This window comes from Orcinus orca, chromosome X (genome assembly GCF_937001465.1).
Source record: "Orcinus orca chromosome X, mOrcOrc1.1, whole genome shotgun sequence".
Classification (NCBI taxonomy): Eukaryota; Metazoa; Chordata; class Mammalia; order Artiodactyla; family Delphinidae; genus Orcinus; species Orcinus orca.
In genome coordinates, this window is record NC_064580.1 from 13,226,577 (window position 1) to 13,248,426 (window position 21,850).

General features: G+C 45.6%; 1 protein-coding gene across 3 annotated transcripts in view; it reads right to left on the bottom strand.

Moving 5' to 3' along the window:
* CLTRN (collectrin, amino acid transport regulator) overlaps window positions 1-21,850 on the bottom strand; it is a 79,222-nt gene that overhangs the window by 14,351 nt on the left and 43,021 nt on the right. For all 3 annotated transcript variants that reach the window (XM_049704457.1, XM_033427914.2, XM_004269656.4), the window contains 3 exons: window positions 18,515-18,600; window positions 6,001-6,114; window positions 1,133-1,327 (listed from right to left, as the gene is read on the bottom strand). In XM_049704457.1, coding sequence (XP_049560414.1) covers window positions 1,133-1,327; window positions 6,001-6,114; window positions 18,515-18,600 — 395 coding nt within the window. The remainder of the gene's footprint in view (window positions 1-1,132; window positions 1,328-6,000; window positions 6,115-18,514; window positions 18,601-21,850) is intronic.

The window sequence follows — 21,850 nt, forward strand, 5'->3', positions numbered from 1 at the left end:
TCAGGAGAAACATTTAGTCAAACACACACTTGGCCAAACACAACCTGCATGTCCCGTGTGGGCACCAACCCTTTTGAAAACCAATGTGTGTGCCTGTGATTCCACTTACCAGAATTCCTCTTCCTTGGTATCAGAAGGGAAGGTTTAGAAGCATCAGAGTGTCTACTGAAGAGTTAAGGACTCTCTTCACTTCCCCTCTGGATCAGAGGTGCTTGTAAACAAAATTATTTTCTCCTTTCATTGTGCTAAGAAATCTTGTCTCCTCTCTACCTAAATAACTCTCCCACTGGTCTGAAATTCTCTAATACCAATAATTTTGACAGCAAAGTTTGCATGTGCCCCAGAATCCAGCTAAATGAACTCCAGGAGTGGGAATCTAAATGTAAGTACTTAATTTGGAAGCTCTGAAACTAAGTGAATTAGAATAGCCTAGATATTCATTAAAACATATTTTCTTCAATTGTACATCAACTAAACTTCAGTTAAAAGAATGCACCTCCTTCAGAGAATCGACTTTAGTGGGTCTGTGGTAGGGCAAAGGAACCTATATTTTAAACAAGTGTTCCAGGCAATTCTGATGCAGGAAGTTGATTCAAAGGCCACTGTGAAGAACACGGGTCTATATAAAATCATAGGCACTAGAGGGAGAGCATCCATCAAAGGGAGGGAATATAAAACATCGCAAAAGTGTGTAGTACAAGGTGGAGGCTGCAGGCACTGGAAGAGGCAGGCCAAGGTGAGGAGGCATGAAAAGGACTACGGAACTACTAGTCTTTGGAGGTGGATGACTAGCAGAGATTAACTCTGCCTACCCAAAAAGTCTGCTTAGCTCTGTATATCCAGCTTACAAAATCATAACCCAGATATTAAAACCAACTCTAGATATAAAACATTCACATGGTGTAGAATAGAAAGAAAGATAGTAATGGAAGGACCCATAGTTAACTAAGGGACACGGACTCCAAAAAGTCTCCAAAAACAAGAGCATAAGTGATATTTTGAAAAATCACCAATTTTTTCAGTTTCAGATATAACATATTTTCTTCATCTAGGGGAAAATCCTCTCCTTGTTTTTCCAAGTCATGAGTAAACAAGAAAATGTTCTTTAAATCACTCCCTTTAAATATCTTACCTTCTATGTTGCCGGATTCCTGACAAAATCAATAGCATGGTTGCCACTATGACGATGCAAAATATCACACCAAATATAATAATCCAGATGGGCACAGATGGGTCAGTAGGTGGTGCAAGAGTGGCAGGAATTCTTAAAAATTCCAGAGTCTGGTCATTCAAAAAGAAGGCATTGTTGATCCGGTTCCTATTCATTCTAAAATACAATGATGATTAAAAACAAACGAAACAAGACAGAAGAAACATTAGAAACAGAAGGTATAACCCTAGCTCCCCACGATTATAACTATCTCTATAAACAGAGCATCCCCCTAGCAGGAGACTTCAGGTTGAACAGACAGTTTGATAAGGACAAATCATGCTGTGGTTTTCTGTCTATAAGTGGCAGTGCTGGTTGCCAGAAAGATGCTTCTCTATGTACTACTGCCCTCCATTGTTGATAATGTCCTAGAAGTAACTGGAAGTCTTGAGCTTTGAGCTCTGCCCACCATGTTTTATTTCCTGAGAGGCAGCATCTAGATTAAAATGACAGAACTCTATTTAAGGTGCCTTACATAAATACCAACAGCCTGAAAAGATAAAATAATATGCAAAAAGTAGGTGATAAATATGAGAAGAAAAAACAAAACCAGCAGCAGAAAAGAGAACACGAAGCCAGGAGCAGCTGCAAATCCATCAATTTGATCTTTTTTTTTTCATTCAATTCAACAAACATTTGCTGGAAACTTACGAAGTACCAGATCCTGTGCTAGGTGCTGGAGATACAGAATGAAATAAAAATACCCAAGGAGCTTACAGTCTAGAAGAGTGGCCCTTCAGTCCCTCCACAATCACAGTGCAATCACAGTGCAAGGGGCACAGTGGGAGGGGCACAGTGGGAGCACAGCAGAGGGGTAAGTACATCATAGTAAAATGTCACGGCTGCTTTCCTAAGAAGGCAACTTTTGAGCTGTGCTTTGAGGGACAAGTAGGAGTTCTTTAGACCAAAGTGTGCAGTGAGCATAGGAATTGGAGACATGGTATGTAGTATGTTGCGTCAGCTGCAAGTAGTTCCATATGACTAAAGTAAATGGTGCTTTAGGAGTACAAAAGTCTAGAAAAATATGAAGGTAAATGCATTGCTTTTCCCAGGGAAAATCTGTATTTTTGGTGGTAGTGGCACCTAGGGAGGGGTTGGTGGCAGTTAGGGAGGGGTTGGTAGCAAAAACTTATTTGACTGAAATTAAATTTCTAACTGGAATTTGCAAATTAGATGAGGAGATTTCTTGGAGATAACTGTGTGGCCTTTACTGAATTCACACTAGGCAAGCTGACTTCAACAACCTCCAGAGCAGCACTGAAACCAGAATATAATGTGAACCTTACGTGTGATGTCAAATTTTCTAGGAGCTGCGTTTAAAAAAAAAAAGTAAACAGTAACAGGGAAAATTAATTTTAATAACATATATTTGGGGACTTCCCCGGAAGTCCAGTGGTTACGACTCTGAGCTCCCAATGCAGGGAACCCAGGTTCGATCCCTGGTCAGGGAACTAGATCCCACATGCCGCAACTAAGAATTCGCATGCTGCAACTAAAGATTCCACATGCCACAACTAAAGCTCCCCTGTGCCGCAATTAAGACCCAGCACAGCCAAATAAATAAATATTTTAAAATATATATATATATTGCCCACTATATCCAAGAAAATATAATTTCAACATGTAATCAATTTTTAAGTTGGTTCACATTTTATTTTGTGCTCAGTCGCTGAAATTTGGTGTGTACTTTACACTTAGAGCATATCTAACCTTGGACTAACTACATTTCAAGTGCTTGAGAGCCACATGTGGCTGGTGACTACTGATCCTGAACCTGAGAGTAAAAGCTGGAGAATCTCTGCAGACCAGCACCGGGGTATCAGGAAAGACCTCCTTTAGCAAATGAAAATCTGTGGGGAGGGAGGCCTGATTATTCATAAATGGGAAGGAGAATCCCAGCCAGGGAATCTGCAGCAGGGGATAATTTCCATGCAATTTTTGTCAAACTACGGAATGTTTTCTTTTTTTGTAACCTAATTTTGCTAACACGGTAACAAAAAGCTTCCCACAAAATAATGAACCCCACTGCCAAGGTATAACAGAGTAAAGTGAAAAGTTGCTCTGCATTCTCATTCTGTCTACCTGGTTGGTTAGCACTCAGGCTGATAAGAAATTCTAGTTTAGTACAAACTATATCTCCATCTACCACTGAAATCCCCAAGAGGCGTCAATCACCATGGATATCTTCTAGCCAAGATTGGCCTTGAATAAGGCCAGGCCCTCAAAACAGATCAAAAGCAGACATCTTAAAACTGGTCTGTCATCCCCTCGCCTAATTCCATAGGTGTGGATACTCTAGCAGACCGGGAGAAAAAAAAAAATCACTGCATGTGCTGGCAGCATGCCTGCGTTCAAGTCGTCACTCTTTATTTTTCTAGGTGACCTGAGCAAATCAATTAATCTCCCTGAGCCTCAATTTCCTCATTTATAAAGCAGGGATAATAATAATAGCTCACAAATGATTGGTGTTGATACTAAATTCCACAGACGCATCAGAACATGCCTTGTGAACCAGAAAATATTATGCAAGCATTAGGTGGAACTAGCATTATTTTGCCCAACCACATAGGTTCTTCAGCCTTGAAATTCCTACTACCTGCCTTCTAGGTACCATCTCCTTTCTTTTCAGTCTATCCTTCCCTCTTGGTACTGTTTCCTTTATTTTCATACAATTGTGATGAGTCCTATCCATTCCCGGACATAAATTCCCATTCTATTGGCCATCCTCACCCCCTCAATAGTCCTTCTTACTAGGGCCTTTGAAACAGACATTTTGTTGTGAACATATTCCTCTAGATCTTCAACCTTCACCCTAAACACTCACTCCTCCTCCTCACATTAACTGAAGCTTGGTTTAACCACAGGGCCTTCATTTTCCTTGTAGCCCTCCCTCATCACAGGGCTTGAATAAAATCCCTTTTCTCATGAAATACAATATTCCTAATTCTTACTCCCTAAGTAGTGGCTCTTAGCAGTATTCTTACTGGCAAAAGTGCAGAAACAATTTGGCTCAAACCTTCTTGTTAGGGCTTCCCTGGTGGCGCAGTGGTTAAGAAACCGCCTGCCAATGCAGGGGACACGGGTTCGAGCCCTGGTCTGGGAAGATCCCACATACTGCGGAGCAACTAAGCCCGTGTGTCACAGCTACTGAGCCTGTGCTCTAGAGCCCTTGAGCCACAACTACTGAAGCCTGTGCGCCTAGAGCCTGTGCTCCGCAACAAGAGAAGCCACTGCAATGAGAGGCGCACTCACCGCAACGAAGAGCAGCCCCCGCTCACCGCAACTAGAGAAAGCCTGCACACAGCAACGAAGACCCAATGCAGCCAAAATTAATTAATTAATTTATTTATTTATTAAAAAAACAAAACAAAGAAAACCTTGTTAAATCATTTCCCATGGGTATAGAGCCTCAATGCCTTTGCTTCAGCAAGGGAAACAGATGATTATTCACACAAAAACACTTGGCATTTGATTATACACTCATTATCTTAAACATTAATATTTTACAAAGAGCAGATGAGTTCTTTCACTAGACATTTCTCTTTGGTAACGAGAAAAATATGCATTTCAGTAACTTGTAAATAAATCCTTTGTAAGAAGAATGAACTTTGTTTCATTCTTTTTCAGGAAATAGTTTATTTTGTGAACTCATTCTTCCAATATACCTTTGCCCAACACCAATCATGTGTGGGATTTGAAGTTTTGACACACATAAAGTGCACATTAGTTGAAATAAAAACAAACTGCTTCTTCTGCTTCTGTGCAGAAAAGAATACATTTCACTTCTGAAAGTTTGTTATAATCCCAAGGAGAGAAGGAGGGGAACTGTCAGGAAAAAATGGGTAAAACTTCAAATGGGTGAAAAATATGACTGAGTGTCCTGCAAGTCTACCTTTCTGGACAATTTCCACCTTTTACTGTTTTTGAGTTATTTTGCATATGTGTAAGTTGGAGAAAACTGATACAATGTAAATGATTCTTGTCCACAGAAAATCAAGGTGAATTGTGTCTGGTGGAGCACTGCCAATGGATAGACTGGTGTATCTTTTAATAAATAAACATCACCATTCTTCAATTCCTGCATTTGCATGCTGCCTTGAAGTCTCCTTTAAACTGGTTTTAACATCTTACTAGTTCCCTCATTAACTAATAAGATAATAGAATCTTGGATAGCATTTATTTTTGATTTGTATGAAAGTCATGCTTTTACTTTTTTTCAAAAAATTATCTTTTAAAGGTAAAGACTTTCACTTTGCTGTACAGTAGAAACTAACACAACATTGTAAAGCAACTATACTCCCCTAAAACAAAAAACACCTAAGCATTTGGGCTCGAGAAGGCATATGGCAAACCATCACACGATAGTGCCGTACAAGGTGTTCTCGCCAAAAGAAGACAGTACTAAACCTTCTTAGCTAATGTTTAAACCAAGGCTTCTCATCCACAGCACAATGGATATTTGGGGTTGAATAGTTCTTTGCTGTGAAGTGCTATCCTGAGCACAGGAGGATGTTAACTGGCGTCCCTAACTTCTGCCTACTCCGTCACCAGCACTGTACAACAACAATGTCTCCAGACATTGCCTAATGTCTCCTTGGAGGCAAAACTGCCCCTGGATGAGAACCACTGATCTATACTAATCTCTATTCCAAAGTAACGAAATGAAACCTTTGACATCTTAATAAATAAATCACTGTGAACCAGAGAGAGAAGTCTTCAAAATCTATCAAAACAGCTGAATTAATCAATACCTTGATTTACCAGTGGAAGGCATATTTAGCGGTGATTACCTTATGGCTGACTGTACCTCAACAGCAGGAAGGGTGTGATTCCTTGAAGGATCGGTAACCACAAACCAGAATGACACCCGCTGGGTTACATTGCAAAGTAGGACGTGGGAAATTCTGCAGATGATGAGAAGAAAAAAAGTACATTATGAGCGAATAATACCAAATTGCATTAGATATTCCACTCTGGTGTTATTACCGTCTTAAGAGGTGAAGAAATGTCCTACTAAGAAGAAAATAATATAGGAAATTTCCTTTATTTCAAAATCATAGACTTGGGGATCATTCCTAAAATAAGGAATCTACCAAAAAAGAAAGAAAAAACAGAATGGCTCAGTAGAGGGCATTACGTATCTCATTCTTCATCACCTGTTAGCTGACAGCATCCCTGTTTCCTCAACTCTTGGCCTCTCTGACACAAAAGCCTTTTGTGTTTCCTCATCAGGATCTTTTTAGTGTCCTCTTCATTCAGCCTTCCACCTCTCAGAACCAGACAAATCTGTTGATCGAGGACTTGCTTCCTCTGTTGGCCACTGTTTCCACCCCTCTCCTACTCCAGTAACTGGGGTCGGCCCAATAACAGACCCCCAGGCTGAAGTGCTGTAACATTTACCAGCAGGCTTTGAACACTGTTTTTGCGAGTACCTGCTTCCAACTATAAATTGGAAATGTGCCTCACTCTACTCTATATACCTGGATCACCAGTAGAAATGACAAGAAAGAAATGGCATTAGTGTTCAGATTAGAGACAATCTATATATGAATGTATGAAATCTATGAACGCAGAAAATAAGAGGAGAATCCACAACAAACCAACGTTGTCGGAGCTAAAAAATAAGTCCCGAAAGGCTTTCACCAGGTCCTTAAGAATAAAATTACAAAAAGTGACATTAGCAACCATTCTAGAAGAAACACACAGCCTCTGTAGAAATACAAGTAAATTCGCTCTTTTTCCTTAAAGGAGCATTCAAGTGCATTTTGTTCATTTTTACAGTAATGAAAGAGAGCGCCCTTCAGTCAATTTTCAGGGCCTGGTACAAATTATTATATTTTCTCCCTTTAAATGTCAAGGGCAAAAAGTGGAGGGCTCCCCCGCCACCCAGAGCCAAGCACCTGGGCCAGCAGTGGGAGCTGAAGGATCCCCTGTGCTCAGAACACAGGTGCGCCCCACGAGGCCCCGGGTCCGCGAGGCCCCGGGTCCGTCTGCGAGGCCCCGGGTGCGTCCGCGAGGCCCCGGCCTGGCGCACGCAGGACCTCATGCCCAGAGGTTCCGACGCCCCACGAACCGTCCCACACCCCGATGCCAACGGTCGCCTCAGCGCCGTAAGCTTCGCGTCTACAGACTTCGGGGCCGCCCAGAAGCCAAAGCCCGTCGAAGGTCCGACCCCGCTGACCCGTGAGCATGGGCAGCTACCTGAGCATGTACCTGGGCATGGCCAAGGCCACGCAGCCAGCCCACGCCCGGAAGCGCCGGTCCCCATGGTTCCCATGGACCGGGCCGCCCGCGGAACCTGCCTCCCGATGGGCCGGGACGGGTGCCAAATCCTGTGCTACCGCCGCCGCCGCCGCCAGGATCGCAGGCTCTGGTTCCGCAGCAGGTGGCCGCTTCCCAGTGGGCCGCCCCTCCGCACCTCCTCGGGGCTGGGGTTTTCCGGCCATGGCAACGGTTTCACGATGAGGTCCCAGTGGAACGCCCGCCTCTCCTGCCACACGCAGAGCCTGGTGGACATCCGTACCGCCCCCGTTGAAAGCCTAAGCAGCTTGTCCACGTGTCCGCCCAGCCAGGAGTCCCTGGACACCTGTGCCAAGGAGACCGCGCTGAGGGCCCTCAGCCGATGCGAGGAAGGACAAAGGCGGCTCGACGGGCCTCTCAGGTCCAAGAGCCCCGAGCCCAGGCTGTCGGCCTTCCGGCCCGTGATGAGGAATGGAGTGGTCCCTGTCTTTGTGCCCAGGCCGGGGCCTCTGAGAAGAAGCATCTGCTCCCGGTGCAAGCGCCTCCGAGAAGAGGACACTGAGCCCCGGCCTGACAGCAGCCCTGCCTGAGCCTTCCCTGCCTGCCGCCCACCCTGCTGTGAGGCCACCCCCCACCCCCCACCCGCCCAGGGCACAGTCACAGAGCCTCGCTGGAGAGATGGGGGCAGATCAGCACTCCTGGGCCTGGGCCTCCTGCAGCCTGACGTCCCCCTTGAGTCCTGAGAGCCAAGGCCACCTCCTCCTAACACTCAAACCCACATTTCTTTTACCCAGCTGACACCTGCCCTACCCCTGCCTGAGTCACTGGCATGGACCGCCAGGCCAGCTCCCTCCAGTCCAGCCAGGAGCTGCCAAGCCCCAGAGCCACCTCTCCTACCTGCAAAGGCCGCCCCGAGGAAGCACTGCTGACGTCCAGGCCTGCACTCCCTCCTGCCCACCCACCCTTGCTGCCTTTGCCCCTGAGAAGACCCTTCTCGGAGGACCCTTCTCAGGAAGGTGTGCTTCTCCCCTATTGCCACTTCATACGGTTTAAAGGTTGTTCTTACTTTAAATAATACTAAAATAGCTTCATTATCCTAGAGATTGTCATGGTCTTTCTTTCAAAGATTCAAACATTAGGATTTCATCCACATGATGGTTTCTCCACCCTGGCTCTGTTGGGGCCAGACAAGTCTTTGTTTGTGGGGTGCAGACCTCTGCATTGTAGGGTTTTAGCAAAATCCCTGGTCTCTATCCTCTAGGTGCCAGTAGATAATCCATATTGTAAACATACAACGTGTCTCCAGGCCCTGCCAGATGTTTGGGGGGGAGGGGGCGGGGCGGGCAGTGCACAATGACACTGGTGGAGAGCGACTGAGGGACAGTGACCTCTACTGGCAGAAACAGTCAAGCCCGGTCTCCCAAAATGTGCCTTCTTCAAAGACACAGAGATGAACAACATGAAGTGGTGTGTGCTTGGCAAAAACATATCCCCCACTTTGCAGAATGCTGTGGGGTGCGAATGACTCATGTTTTGGGCCTTATTAACAATCAGACAATGCGGTTTTTAAAAATGAGCTACTCATTTATCATCTTCAGGTTGGCCAAAACTGAAAAGTTAAAAAATATCAAATGCTGGAAATGATGCAGAGAATTGGAATCCCAGGCCGTGCTGTGGGTGTCGATGGGTCCAGCCCTTCCGAAGCGGCATTTGGAAGTGTTTCCTAGAACACAGTGCGGCCACCAGAAACACTCTTACACACACACACACACACACACACACACACACACACACACACACACATACACGCGCGCGCGCGCGCACACACACACTGGTGAGGATGTTCTTCGCAGCCCTCCCTGTCAGCAGAGAATTGGAAGAAGCTAAATGTCCACCAACAGGGAAAGGGATAAAGTGAACATGGTATTGCTATCAAGGGACTACTATTCCACAGATTAAAGGAAAGAAAGAGCCCAGGGTTTCTGCACTGTTCGGTCTGGGCCAGATAATTCTATGATGTGGATGCCCTGTGCGTTGTAGGATGTTTAGAAGCAAACCTGGCCTCTGTGGACTCGATATCATCAGGACCTCCTCCAGTAAAAACAATCAAACATGTCTCCAGCCACTGCCAAACGCTCGCTGAAGGACAAAAATCACCCCCAGTTGGGAACTACGGAACTAGAGTTACACGTTTTTTTTTTAAAAAGGTATATCTCAAAAATACACTGTCAAATGAAAAAGACGGGAAGTGGCATATTATGGGTAGCACAAGCCATTTATATAAATCAAAACAATACAAAATAATATTGCTGGCATAATAGAGGGGGCCGGAAACCAAGTAAATGGTCATTTGGACACTTTGCCTGTATTGTTCTTTCTATCTAAAGCCTCTTCAAATACTGTTCAAACATGAATTTCAAGGTTTCCCCTCTAGAGAGTCAGAGAATGAGCTGTAAACATAGCAAAGTCCCTTCTCCCTCCCATGGAGCACGCTTTCTAAGGGGGCGGAGACAGAAGGTAGACATTTAAATAAATGTACACACTGACAGGTGGGGAGATGTGCTATGAAGAAACCAAGGCAGGAGGAGGGATGCACACAGCTGCATCGACACACTGTGGCCCAAGCGCTTCCTCTGTCCCCATCACCATGGAACCCACTATCCCTTACTACGAATTCAAGTCCTTCATTCCATGTTTCCACTGGGTGGCAGCTCAGGCTTTAACACAGCACCTCAGCAAATAACAGGAAAATATGTTATCTACTTAGAAATAAAGATGTCCAAAACATTAAAATTGCTGGCTGAAAATATTAAACTCAACATTTTCAATGGAGACAGTTACTGTTACATACAAAACATCCTGGGCTGAAACTCTATAAATCAAGCTTTTATTCTGAAGTTTACTACCTGCCATTTGCTAGACATGAGACAAGGCACTGCACTCTGCGTGAGTTACCAGAAAGGGCTTGAGACCTTCGTGTGTCAGTGAGGGTACGGTTAACTGCTTAGGGTCTTCCTCAGTAGAAGAGCAGTAAGTATCCCTCCTACATGATGGTTTAGCCAGGAAAAGTAAGTCAAAGGTTTTAAGCACACAAAACAGTAAGCTTCTGCTCTACAAATATCAACTATAGAAACAGAACTACAGAGATGTGTTTACATTTTGTTCCGATCCAGGCAGTTGAACTGGTAATGAGTAAACCCACTTCCCAAAGTAGCGAGCTTGTGGGGAAAGGGCCAGGGGAAAGCACAGCCCTGCTTCTGGAGCCAGCTGCAAGGCAGAGGCTGCAGAGAACGATGGAGACACCCTCGTGGGCTGGGGCTTCCTCCCTGTCTGGATGACCCTTTGGAAAATTAACAGACGTCCTGTGTACCGCAAGAGTAAGACACTGAGGTCCAACAAGAGAAAAAATGCAGGCGGCGGGGAGCTCCTTCTACTGTGGCCATTCCCGCCACCTTCACCGTGGGAGTATCCGCCCAGGGGATTCAGGTGCAACACGAGGGAGAAATGGTGGGTGGGACACCGTCTGCTTGTGTCCACTGCAGCCCAGTAGACGGGGCCCTGGTTTAAGAGCCAGGACGTTAAGCATGCTTCATTCACTCACAGATGTTTACCAAGAGCTAACAATGATTAGCTACTATGGTTAGGGAGGGTTAGGAAAAGAGTTCTACTGCAGGGGCATTTAGATTGCACGACCTTGCCCATGAGTGCCGGGTCTAGGAGTTTAGTGCTATTAAGACGCTTGAAGATCAAGGTCACAGTGTGAGCTCACCAGAAGATTAAAACCAAAGTGGGAGCCAAAACTCCCGAGATGCCCGGATCTGCCCACAAGACGCCATGCTCCGTCGGAGAACAGACCCAGGACAGAGGGGAGGGCACAGGGCTTCTGGATTCCACGTGGTTTGTCCACAGTCTTTGTCAGGAGGGGCTCTAATTTCTACCCACAGTAGAGCTTCATAGTCTCCAAGCTTTGAGCACCGTTTTCAATTTTATCAGCTGAGCGTTCCCTGGGAGCCTATCAAACACTCTGTCCATCTGCAACACAAGACTTCTCTGGGCCCTGGGCCACGAGGCCAAGGCCCAAGCCTACCCTGCACTGTGAGGCCCTGTATTCCTGAAGTGTGGCCCGTGTGGGCGCTCAGTGACTGTGATATGAATAGATGGATGAATGAACTAACAGAACGGAGTAATGAGCTCCACTGTTTTTACTCACTGTTTCTACATTATTCCAAGAGAGAGTAACTGAGAAAGTAAATTCGGCCAGCACGGCAAAAACAGAAAAGGGAGGAAGGAAAGGAGGGAGATTACTTCCCTAAAACTTTGTTTCCCCAATCACAAATATTCAGACAACACAACACAGACAACTCTCTAGTATAAGAAGACTCCTGAATATAGTGCAGATAGAGGTAGCCAAGAGGAAGTGTACATGTAAGGAAAGTGGGTGCTAAAGGGAGTACCACGAAGAGTGATTTATAGATTTCAGTAGATAATTTACTTAGTGACCAAAAGATGCAGATTCCTTCCAGTGATAGATTATGTCCAACCAGCGTGACTTCTTCCACGCCCTTTCTTCTAAATGTGACCACACTGAATGTCCTCTAAGATTTGCACAAAATGAAAAATTAATCAGCCGACAGCACTTACTGAACTAAACATGTCTTTTAAAGTATGTTTTGATGTAATGAATAAACTGAAATGCCTAAATCTTACAAAGTTCTCATCACAAGAAAAAAGATTATATCACAATGCACGGTGACGGATGTTAACTAGACTTACTGATGTGATCATTTCACAATACACACAAATATCAAATCATTATGTCGTATACCCGCAACTAATATAATGTGATCTGTCCATTATACCTCAATAAAAATAAATAAATAATGACTGAAATGGCATTAGCACAGCTAAACAGCAAACCTACACTTTCAAGATTTGTAAATATAGATGGGTCTGATGGAATTCTTTGTATTCACTGGAATAACAATTTTGTCCGACTACTTCACAAAGCTGTATGTAGTATTTACACATATACAGTCGCTCCTGTCAGCAAATCACTAAAAGGGTAGAAGGGTCCACTCCCATCCCTCAAGTGTGGGGAGCCCTGGTCTGAAGGTAACTGTCTCAGAACTGGCTCCACTGCCACTCCTCATCAGTGGCGCCAGACAGGGCCAACTAGGGTGGGAAGAATCGGGCTCTTGTTTCTGGAAATCAAAGGACTAAACAGGAGCTGGGCTGCTGTTTAACAGGCACGAGACCGTTAATCCCCTTACCGTGGATACAAGAGCATGTTGTTCGTTCTTAGATCACAAGGCTTATCCTTGAATAATTAGGCAGAGGAAGAAATCCATTCCGTGCCCTACAGCATTTTCCTCAGAAAGGGAACGCTAGGCCTGAGTTAGACTTCTGCCTCTCCTGCTAAAAATGATAAATTATTCTAAACAACCAATATTGGAGTAAACCAGGCAATTAGATTTCTCAGTTTTCCTGGAAAATAGACTAAAGTTTAAACTTAATCATATTTTCCTGAGATAATAATACTTTCAACATTTAAAAATTCCTATGAAACTATTTTAGAAAATCTGGCCTAAACCTTATTATAAAAACTTGAAAACACCTGTTTACCATCTTCAAAGTCCCAAGAAACCTTCAAGTAATCTGATCTAATGAAACCAGAACTTTCTACCACTTAAACTTGTCCTTCTCTCTTCCATTCTACTTTTAAGAAAATCCAGGGAAGAGCAAGAAAACCACTTGATATCAAGATTTGTAAGTAATGCTTTCAAAGGAACTGTCTTGTTTCTGTCACATTTCGTCCGTCTTCCATGACTCCCAGGGCCGGCTTCTTGGGTGTGGGCCTGTGCTGTGTGGGACCTGGATTTACCCATCATTTAAATCTCAGGGCCTACCCAGCAGCCTACACAGCAGGCTTCCAACAGAGGTTACTTAATTCTCTGGCCCCCATCCAGCAGTGTAGGGCACAGGCGGCCTCAGGGGAGCGCCGTGAAGAAGAGGCTTCTGCTTCTCACGCCACTGCCTTGGGCGCTCTGTCAGCTCTTTCTCTCCCTCACTCCCTGACAGCACCTCGAGGAGGCGCAATGGAGCTTGCCTGTCACTTCTGGCCCTTGAAGAGCTCAGGCCGGTCTGGTCTGATCAAAACCTAGACGAACTGTCTTCCCGCCCCTAACACAGGGCTTCCCTCGCCCCGGCCGTGCTGGCCTCAGAGGCCTGCTCTGTTCTTTTACTCTCCTGGCTCCACCCCTCCTGCGCTTCGCCCCTTACCTCCCCGCAGTCCCGCTCACCGGGGGATGGAAAAGGGAGGTGGGAGAGCGCGGGGATCCGACAGCAGAGAAAAAGGCAAGCTTCTTTTTCCCTAGCCAGGCTCCTTGTGCTGCCCTCTGGCCGCTGGTGGCCCCTGCCGGGGCGGGTCCTCGCGTTCTCCACCCAGAGTGCACCCGGGGGGCCTCAGGAGACCGTCTGGGGACCTGTGCACTGCCCCTTCCCCTGACAAGGACGACGCACTCTGGCCAGGGCCGAAGGCTTCCATCTCGCCCCTCCCTGCCCGCTCTGCCGCCTTCCCTTTGCCCTGCACTTGGATCTCGGGCCCCACAGGCAGCGACTCGTGCAGCTCCCTCCGGAGGCCTCTGCTTGGCCCCGGGCGGGCAGCCGTCCGAGTGCAGGCTGTTGGCAAAGCCGCCCTCTCTCACCCAGCCATGGAGGCTCAAGCCAGCCTTTGCCTTCAGACTTCTCCAGTTAAGAGGCAGGCACCATTTCTGTTCCACCCACGGGACAGTGGCAGTGGCTGGGGACACCATCACGGTGGCTCGCGCTCCAGGTGCTGCTACTCTGGTGGCAGCTGGAAGTGGCCCTGGGAACGTCTGCAAGCTGGGGAGTGATGTGCCCTTCTCTCCTCTCGCAGACGACTCCTCTCTCTACTAGCAGCTCTGCCTGACCTGAGGTGGGCAGGGGAACACGCAAGGGGGCCACTAGTGTGGCCTGGGCGCTAGTGGACGCCCATCACATGGACCCAGCTGTCAGCTCCCAGCGGGCTGCGTGGTGCACCCGCACCGGGACCCATCCCCGCCCCTGTCCTGCGGGGAAGGCCGTGGACACGCCGCACCCTCCCTGCAGGGCCTCGCCCTCTGCCTCTCGGACCCTCGACCTTCTCTTCCACTGCCCGCTTGGGGTCATGGTGACTGGACCCGTTCAGCTCTCCTGCAAGTCCTTCATGGATGTGGCCAGGACCTCGCTTTAGAAAGAACACCCTCTGGCAGAGTCAATCCAGCTTATACTGGGTCAAGGGTAGGCTGGCGGTATGTTCCCAGATATGCAGAGGAGACACTGAGCCCTGTGTCACTGGAGGTGATCGCGCTTGATATGAGATGCCGTAGTTAGGACTGAGTGAAAGGTGGGACGAAGAGTCTTCATTACTCTGTTCATTATTTGACTATCTGTAGTGAGTTACTCTTTACATCTTCCACCCAGTGCATCTCAGTAGCTCTAAGTTTTCTGCAGTATCCATAGAATAAGCAGTGACAGGATAGGAAAAAAACGATTTAAAAAATCGGCCAATGTTCAAGATTTGAATCCCTAAAGCCATCCTAACAGGCATACTTCCCACCCTCTAGAATCCACTCTGCCTCACACTGGCACCAAAAGACCTCGGAAAAGCACATTTAAAATCGGATCCATTTGCCAAGCTAGTGGTGCCTTTCTATTACCCACCACACTCTGGAGAGGCAGCCTGTCTGGGAAGTTGTTTTCAATTCATCTTGCATTGTGTGGTGCCCTTTCCCATAGAGGAAACCTGCTCATGTAAAGAAGCAGCCACCGTTAGGGGGCAGCACTTGTACTGCATCTTAAGCCCATCCTGATTCATGAGGCAGCCCTCATCCCTCAGCCCCCTGAGAGCAGTACTGCTTGCTGGGACTCAAGCTGCCTGAGCATTTACAGGAAAACAATTTGTTGACCCCAATCTAGGTGTGCGCTTTTCAATTTTTCAACTGACATTGGCAACAAAAGCCTCTATAGAGCCTATGCACCCAGTTCCAATTAAAACACCTTTGCAAATAAACCAGATTACATATTCACAGACTCCTACAATGTCCGGGTTCCGAAAAATCAAATTCCCAAAGTGAATTCCTCAAAACTAATCTGAAATGTTGCATATTTAAATTAACTTTTCCTAAGAATGGAAACGTGATACAACATAGTCATTTACAAGGTGAAATTTAGGTACTAAGAGGAAGTAATGATACAATGAACACAGCGATGTATAAAATCTGTTGATGAAAAATGACAATAAGATAAAAAGCGACTAGTTGAGGGGCTAGCATTGTGAGACGACCAGTGGCTGTTTTCCTTATATTTTTCTCTTTTCTTTCGTTTTTGAAAATTGAGGTATAGTTTTATGTACAATATTATATGTACACTGTATTGTACACTGTACTGTGTTGTACACTGTGTACAACACAGTGATTCACAATTTTAAAGGCTATAACTCCATTTATAGCTATTATAAAATACTGGCTATATTCTCTGTGCTGTATAATATATCCTTGTAGCTTATTTATTTTATATATAGTAGTTTGTACCTCTTAATCCCCTACCCCTATCTTGCCCCTCCCCCTTCCCTCTCCCCAGTGGGAACCACTAGCTTGTTCTCTATATCTGTGTGTTTCTTTTCATTATACTCACTACTTTATTTTTTAGATTCCACATATAAGTGATAACATACAGTACTCGTCTTATTATTTCACTAAGCATAATACCCTCCCAAGTCCATCCGCGTTGTTGCAAATTTTCATTCATTTTTTCGGTTGAGTAGTATTCCATTGTATGTATATGTATATACATGGATGTGTCTGTGTGTGTGTGTGTGTCTGTGTGTGTGTGTGTGTACACCACATCTTCTTTATCCATCCTTCTGTTGATGGACACTTAGGTGGCTTCCATGTCTTGGCTATTGTAAATAACACTGCTGTGTACATTGGGGTGCATGTATCTTTTTGAGTTAGGGTTTTCCTTTTTCTCTGATATATACCCAGGAATGGAATTGTGGGGTCATATGGTAGTTCTATGTTTAGTTTTTTGAGAAACCTCCATACTGTTTTCCACAGTGGCTGTACAATTTACGTCCCCACCAATGGTGTACGTGGGTTCCCTCTTCTCCTTATATTTTTCCTTTTTTATTTTTTGGAAGGCAATCTTCTCATTTTAATTTTTTTTTTTTTTTTTTTGTGGTACGTGGGCCTCTAACTGTTGTGGCCTCTCCTGTTGCGGAGCACAGGCTCCGGACGCGCAGGCTCAGCGGCCATGGCTCATGGGCCCAGCCGCTCCGCGGCACGTGGGATCTTCCCAGACCGGGGCATGAACCCGTGTCCCCTGCATTGGCAGGCGGACTCCCTGCCAATGCGCCACCAGGGAAGCCCTCATTTTAATTTTTAAAAGGTTATTATAAATTGTTTTGGAAAGAATGCTTCCATTTAAAGGCATAAGATAAAGGCAAATATATCTTTTCTAAAAATCTATAAAACAAGAGTAAAGTTCACGTAGGGCATCATTTTGTTTACCTTACACCTCCTTCTTTTAATTTTTTGAATCATGTGAATATGTTACGTATCTTAAAGTACATATGTGTGAAAAAATACATATGTGTGTTGTGTATATATGTGTGTGTTTGTGTACACGCAAATCCACATATCATATGTTTATTTTGCTCCCCCAAATTTTACTCTTCTGTTTTATCCCTTATATTCACAGCCCATGCATAATACATTGTGGGTCTGAGGAAGACAAAAATAGAAACCCTCTCTGCCAAGTTCTCAATAAAATTAAGACAAAAGAATGAAGCAGACAGGAGACCAAAATAAAAGGCAAATTTCCTTCCTAATTTTAAAAATATCCTGCGATGAGATAAATTCATCTATAGTGACCCAGGCAGAGCTGAACCGAGGCAGGTATCGCCATATTCTGGTGTACTATGCAAGATATTTAACACCTTAGGATCTGGCACCTACCAATCTAAACAGTCTACAGCTACAGACAGCACGGACAGCCGTGTGGGTGTGTAAGCTTGCCCAGGCAGGGCCTGATTCTGTACTTAGTGTGAGGGGCAGCACAGAAAAATGCATGCTGAGGGCAGGCCGGCTCCTCAAGAGAAGGGAACCCATGCCCAGTTTATCCCTCCAGCCCACCAATCAAATCAGTCATTTCACCTCTCAAGGGAAGAGTGAAGTAAGGGAGTAGAGAGAAACCAGGAGTGTTACCCTAATCACAAATGGAGATGGAAGGAAACATCACAAATAGGGAAGATTCCTTTGGAAGAACAGATTCAAATGTAAAACTATTAAAAGTTGTACTAAGGCTTTGAAGAAAATAAACAAGGTGCTATGATAGATACCAACAGTGCAATGAACCTATACATATGTAAGTTATTTTCAAAATGAGTGCTATGCACTTATCCCCTTGCCCCCCAAGTTCATATATTGAAGTCCTAACCCCAAATGTGAATGTATTAATATTTGGAGATAGGGCCTATAAGGAGATAATTACAGTTAAATGAGGTCATAATGGTGGAGCCCTGATAGAGAGGATTAGCGCCCTCATCCAAAAAGGCACCAGAATGCTCACTCTCTCCCCTGCCACTTCCCCCTCAACAAAGAAGAGGTCGTGTGAGCATACAAAGATCTGGTGTTGCCTACAAGCTGAAAGAAGAGGCCTCAGAATGAAATCTACCTTGTCAGCATCTTAATCTTCAACTTATATAACTTCAACTTATATAATATATATATGCAGAGAGAGAGAGAAATGTAGAAAGCTTATGACATGTAACTACAAATTTTTATATTTATCTTCATAGTGCCTATTGAATGAAGAGCATTGTTAGAACATGATATAAACTGTAAGCTGAGCTAGATTATAAAGGTTCTTTTTAATGTTGAATTAAAATGTGGGTCCCTTAAAAATTAGATGTATACCTTATTTTCAAGATTGAGTTTTGAATTAATGTCCTGTCTCAAATAATACTTGCAAACAATCAATTTAGACTTTTCATTGCTTACTTACTCAGTTCCTTCTCTGTTGGGAACTCTTCTCATGGAGAAAGCCACCATCGCTTTGAAGAGATATTCTTCATTTGTATCCCAGGCGTACTGAAAGAGAAGTAAAACCGAAGGTAAAGTGAAGAGGCATGGGGTAAAAATTGGTCCACTGGGTTCTAACTGTGGCCACACTGGTGTTGGTGTGTGTCTGTCTGTGTCTCTCTCTCATCTTCCTCATACAATAAAGACTGGAGACCATGATAAATCATGTCACCATAATGTTCAGGATAGAGTTTCCCGGCTATTCTATCATTGTAAGTGTGGTGTGTTTCCCATTGCATTATCTTCTTCCAAATCTGCAGTATTAGTAGCCAGTCAACAAACAGGTCACTTGGACATCTCATCCTGGACATAAACAGTTGATTCCCTTCTTCCCTTTCACCTTTCCCTCATAAACTGACTCCCCTTCTCAGCTTCCTTCCCTTTATTAACACTGGTACAATTTTACTTTTTATACTCTTAGCTGAAAACTTGAGTGTATGTGTGTATTATGGGCTGAACTGTACCCCCCTACAAAGAAATTCATATGTTAAAATCCTAACCCCCCAGTACCTCAGAATAGAACCATATATGGAGATAGTGTCTTTACAGAGGTGATCAGGTTACAATTAGATCACTAGGGTGGGCCCTAATCCAATATGACGGGTGTCCTTGGAAGAACAGGAGATTTGTCACAGACACATACAGAGGGAAGACGTGTAGACACAGGGAGAAGACAGCCATCTAGAAGCCAAGGGGAGAGCCCTGGAACACATCCCTCCCTCACAGAACTCAGAAGGAACCGACCCCGCTGACACCTTGATCTTGGACTTCCAGCCTCCAGAATGAGAGAAAAACAAATTTCTGTTGTTTAAGCCACTCAATCTGTGGTACTGTGTTACAGCAGCCCTAGCAAACTGAAGTGGCTGACCCCACATTTTAGGTGGTAATCAAGTGTAACTGGAGAAAATCACAAAACAGGTTCTGTGGCTTAACTCTAAACTCATGATGACCTACTCCCAAATTGCCCGGGATCCCCTTAGGATTCTCCATCAGTTTTCTCTCTCTCAAACTTCACAATGACTATTTCAAAGCTCCTTCAGGCCTCCCCAAATCTCAGTGCTTCCCTCAAACCTCACTCTCACTAGGAGCTCTTGTTTCCTAAGTTACTGATACATCTCGAGTCATCCACTCACACTCCCCCGCCCTCCTGACACCAAGTACAAAACTTCCTCCATACGCACATGTCTTATCCACATCCTCCCCCGAAGGGCCAGATGTGGTGTTTCTCCTCCTGTCAACGGCTGTTCTGTCCACCTCTATTAGGAACGCTTCCATTCGGCCCTTCCCAGGATCTAAACAATACAGTTTTCCCCTCTCTTCTGTGCATTCAGTGCTGACTGGAGGCTGTCCATTGACTCTGAACCACGCTCAACTCTTTCCCATTAAAACAACAGCAAAACTAAATCACTTTATTCAGTCCTCCTTCTTCTACCCATTGCTGTCTCTCTCCTGCCCTTCAGAGCCAAAATTCCCAAAGGAGTTGTCCATCCTTCTGTCTTTACATGGTCACTGCCCACTTACTCTTTTTTTTTATATATAAATTTATTTATTTTATTTATTTTTGGCTGTGTTGGGTCTTCGTTGTTGTGCGTGGGCTTTTCTCTAGTTGCGGCGAGCAGGGGCTACTCTTCATTGCGGTGAGCAGGCCTCATTGTGGTGGCTTCTCTTGTTGCGGAGCACGGGCTCTAGGCACGCGGGCTCAGCAGTTGTGGCACATGGGCTTCAGCAATTGTGGCTTGCAGGCTCTAAAGCGCAGGCTCAGTAGTTGTGGCACACGGGCTTAGCTGCTCCGCAGCATGTGGGATCTTCCCGGACCTAGGGCTCAAACCCGTGTGCCCTGCATTGGCAGGCAGATTCTTAACCACTGTGCCACCAGGGAAGCCCCATTGCCCACTTATTCTTAACCTCCTCCACCATCTGCCTTCCAATCACTCCACTCCACAAAGCGGCTCTCTCACGTTACCAATGACCTTCACGTTGCTCAACACAATGAGCAGTTTTCAGCCACGCCTCGCTTGGCCTCTCAACAGCATTTGATGCTTTGAACAGTCCCTTCATCTGAAGGCACTCTCTTCCCTTTCGTGATACAGCATCGTCCTGGTTGTCCTCCTGCCCCTCTGCCTCCTTTGCAGGTTCACCCTCCTCTACAAGGGCTTTAAGCTTTCGAGAATCGCTAAACTCAAGGCTAGCCCCTCTCCTCTTGCCACCCTCCGCTTTCTCCCTCAGCACTGTCATTACCACCTCAGTGCAGGTGACGCAGGAATGTGTATCTCAAGCCAGCTCTGTCCTTGCCTGTTTGTCAATAATACCTCAAACTCAGTAAGTCCAAAATTAAAGCCATGGTTTTCTTGTTGGTTCTTGGTTCCCTGACTCATAAATGGGCCATCAGGCATCCAGCTGCATAATTAGAAACAAAAGCTTATGCTTCACCCGTCGTCCTCTCTTCCTTGTCATCCCATCCCCGTGACTCTCAAATCCCTTCACTGCCCCCCCCCTCCACCAACACACCATACTCCAAATAGCCATCATCTCCCACCTGCACTACTCCACCTGCCTCCCAACTGGCTCCTCCTCTCTACTCCAGGCGCCTGGACTCTGTCTTCCACACTGTAGCCAAAGTGTCTTGTAAACACAAATTCTGTCATGACGCCCCTTCCACGAAACTCCTCGTCGCTTTAAAGATAATATCAAGGACTTCCCTGATGGTGCAGTGGTTAGCAGTCTGCCTGGCAATGCAGGGGACACAGGTTCGAGCCCTGGTCCGGGAAGACCCCACATGCCATGGAGCAACTAAGCCCGTGCGCCACAACTACTGAGGCTGCGCTCTAGAGCCCGTGAGCCGCAACTACTGAGCTCGTGCGCCACAACTACTGAGGCTGCGCTCTAGAGCCTGTGAGCCGCAACTACTGAGCCCGCATGCCACAACTACTGAGCCTGCGTTCTAGAGCCCACGTGCCACAACTACGGAAGCCAGCATGCCTAGAGCCCGTGTTCTGCAACAAGAGAAGCCACCGCAACGAGAAGCCCGTGCACAGCAACAGAGAGTAGCCCCGCTCGCTGCAACTAGAGAAAAGCCCGTGCACAGCAACAAAGACCCAACGCAGCCAAAAATAAATAAATAGATACATTAATTAAAAATATATATATATACATATATATATATAACATCAAAACTCCTCAACACAGTCCACACATTCTTTGGCCTGACCCTTCCTTCCACCCGAAGCTCATCATGCGCCATGGTCCTCCCCACTGCTCC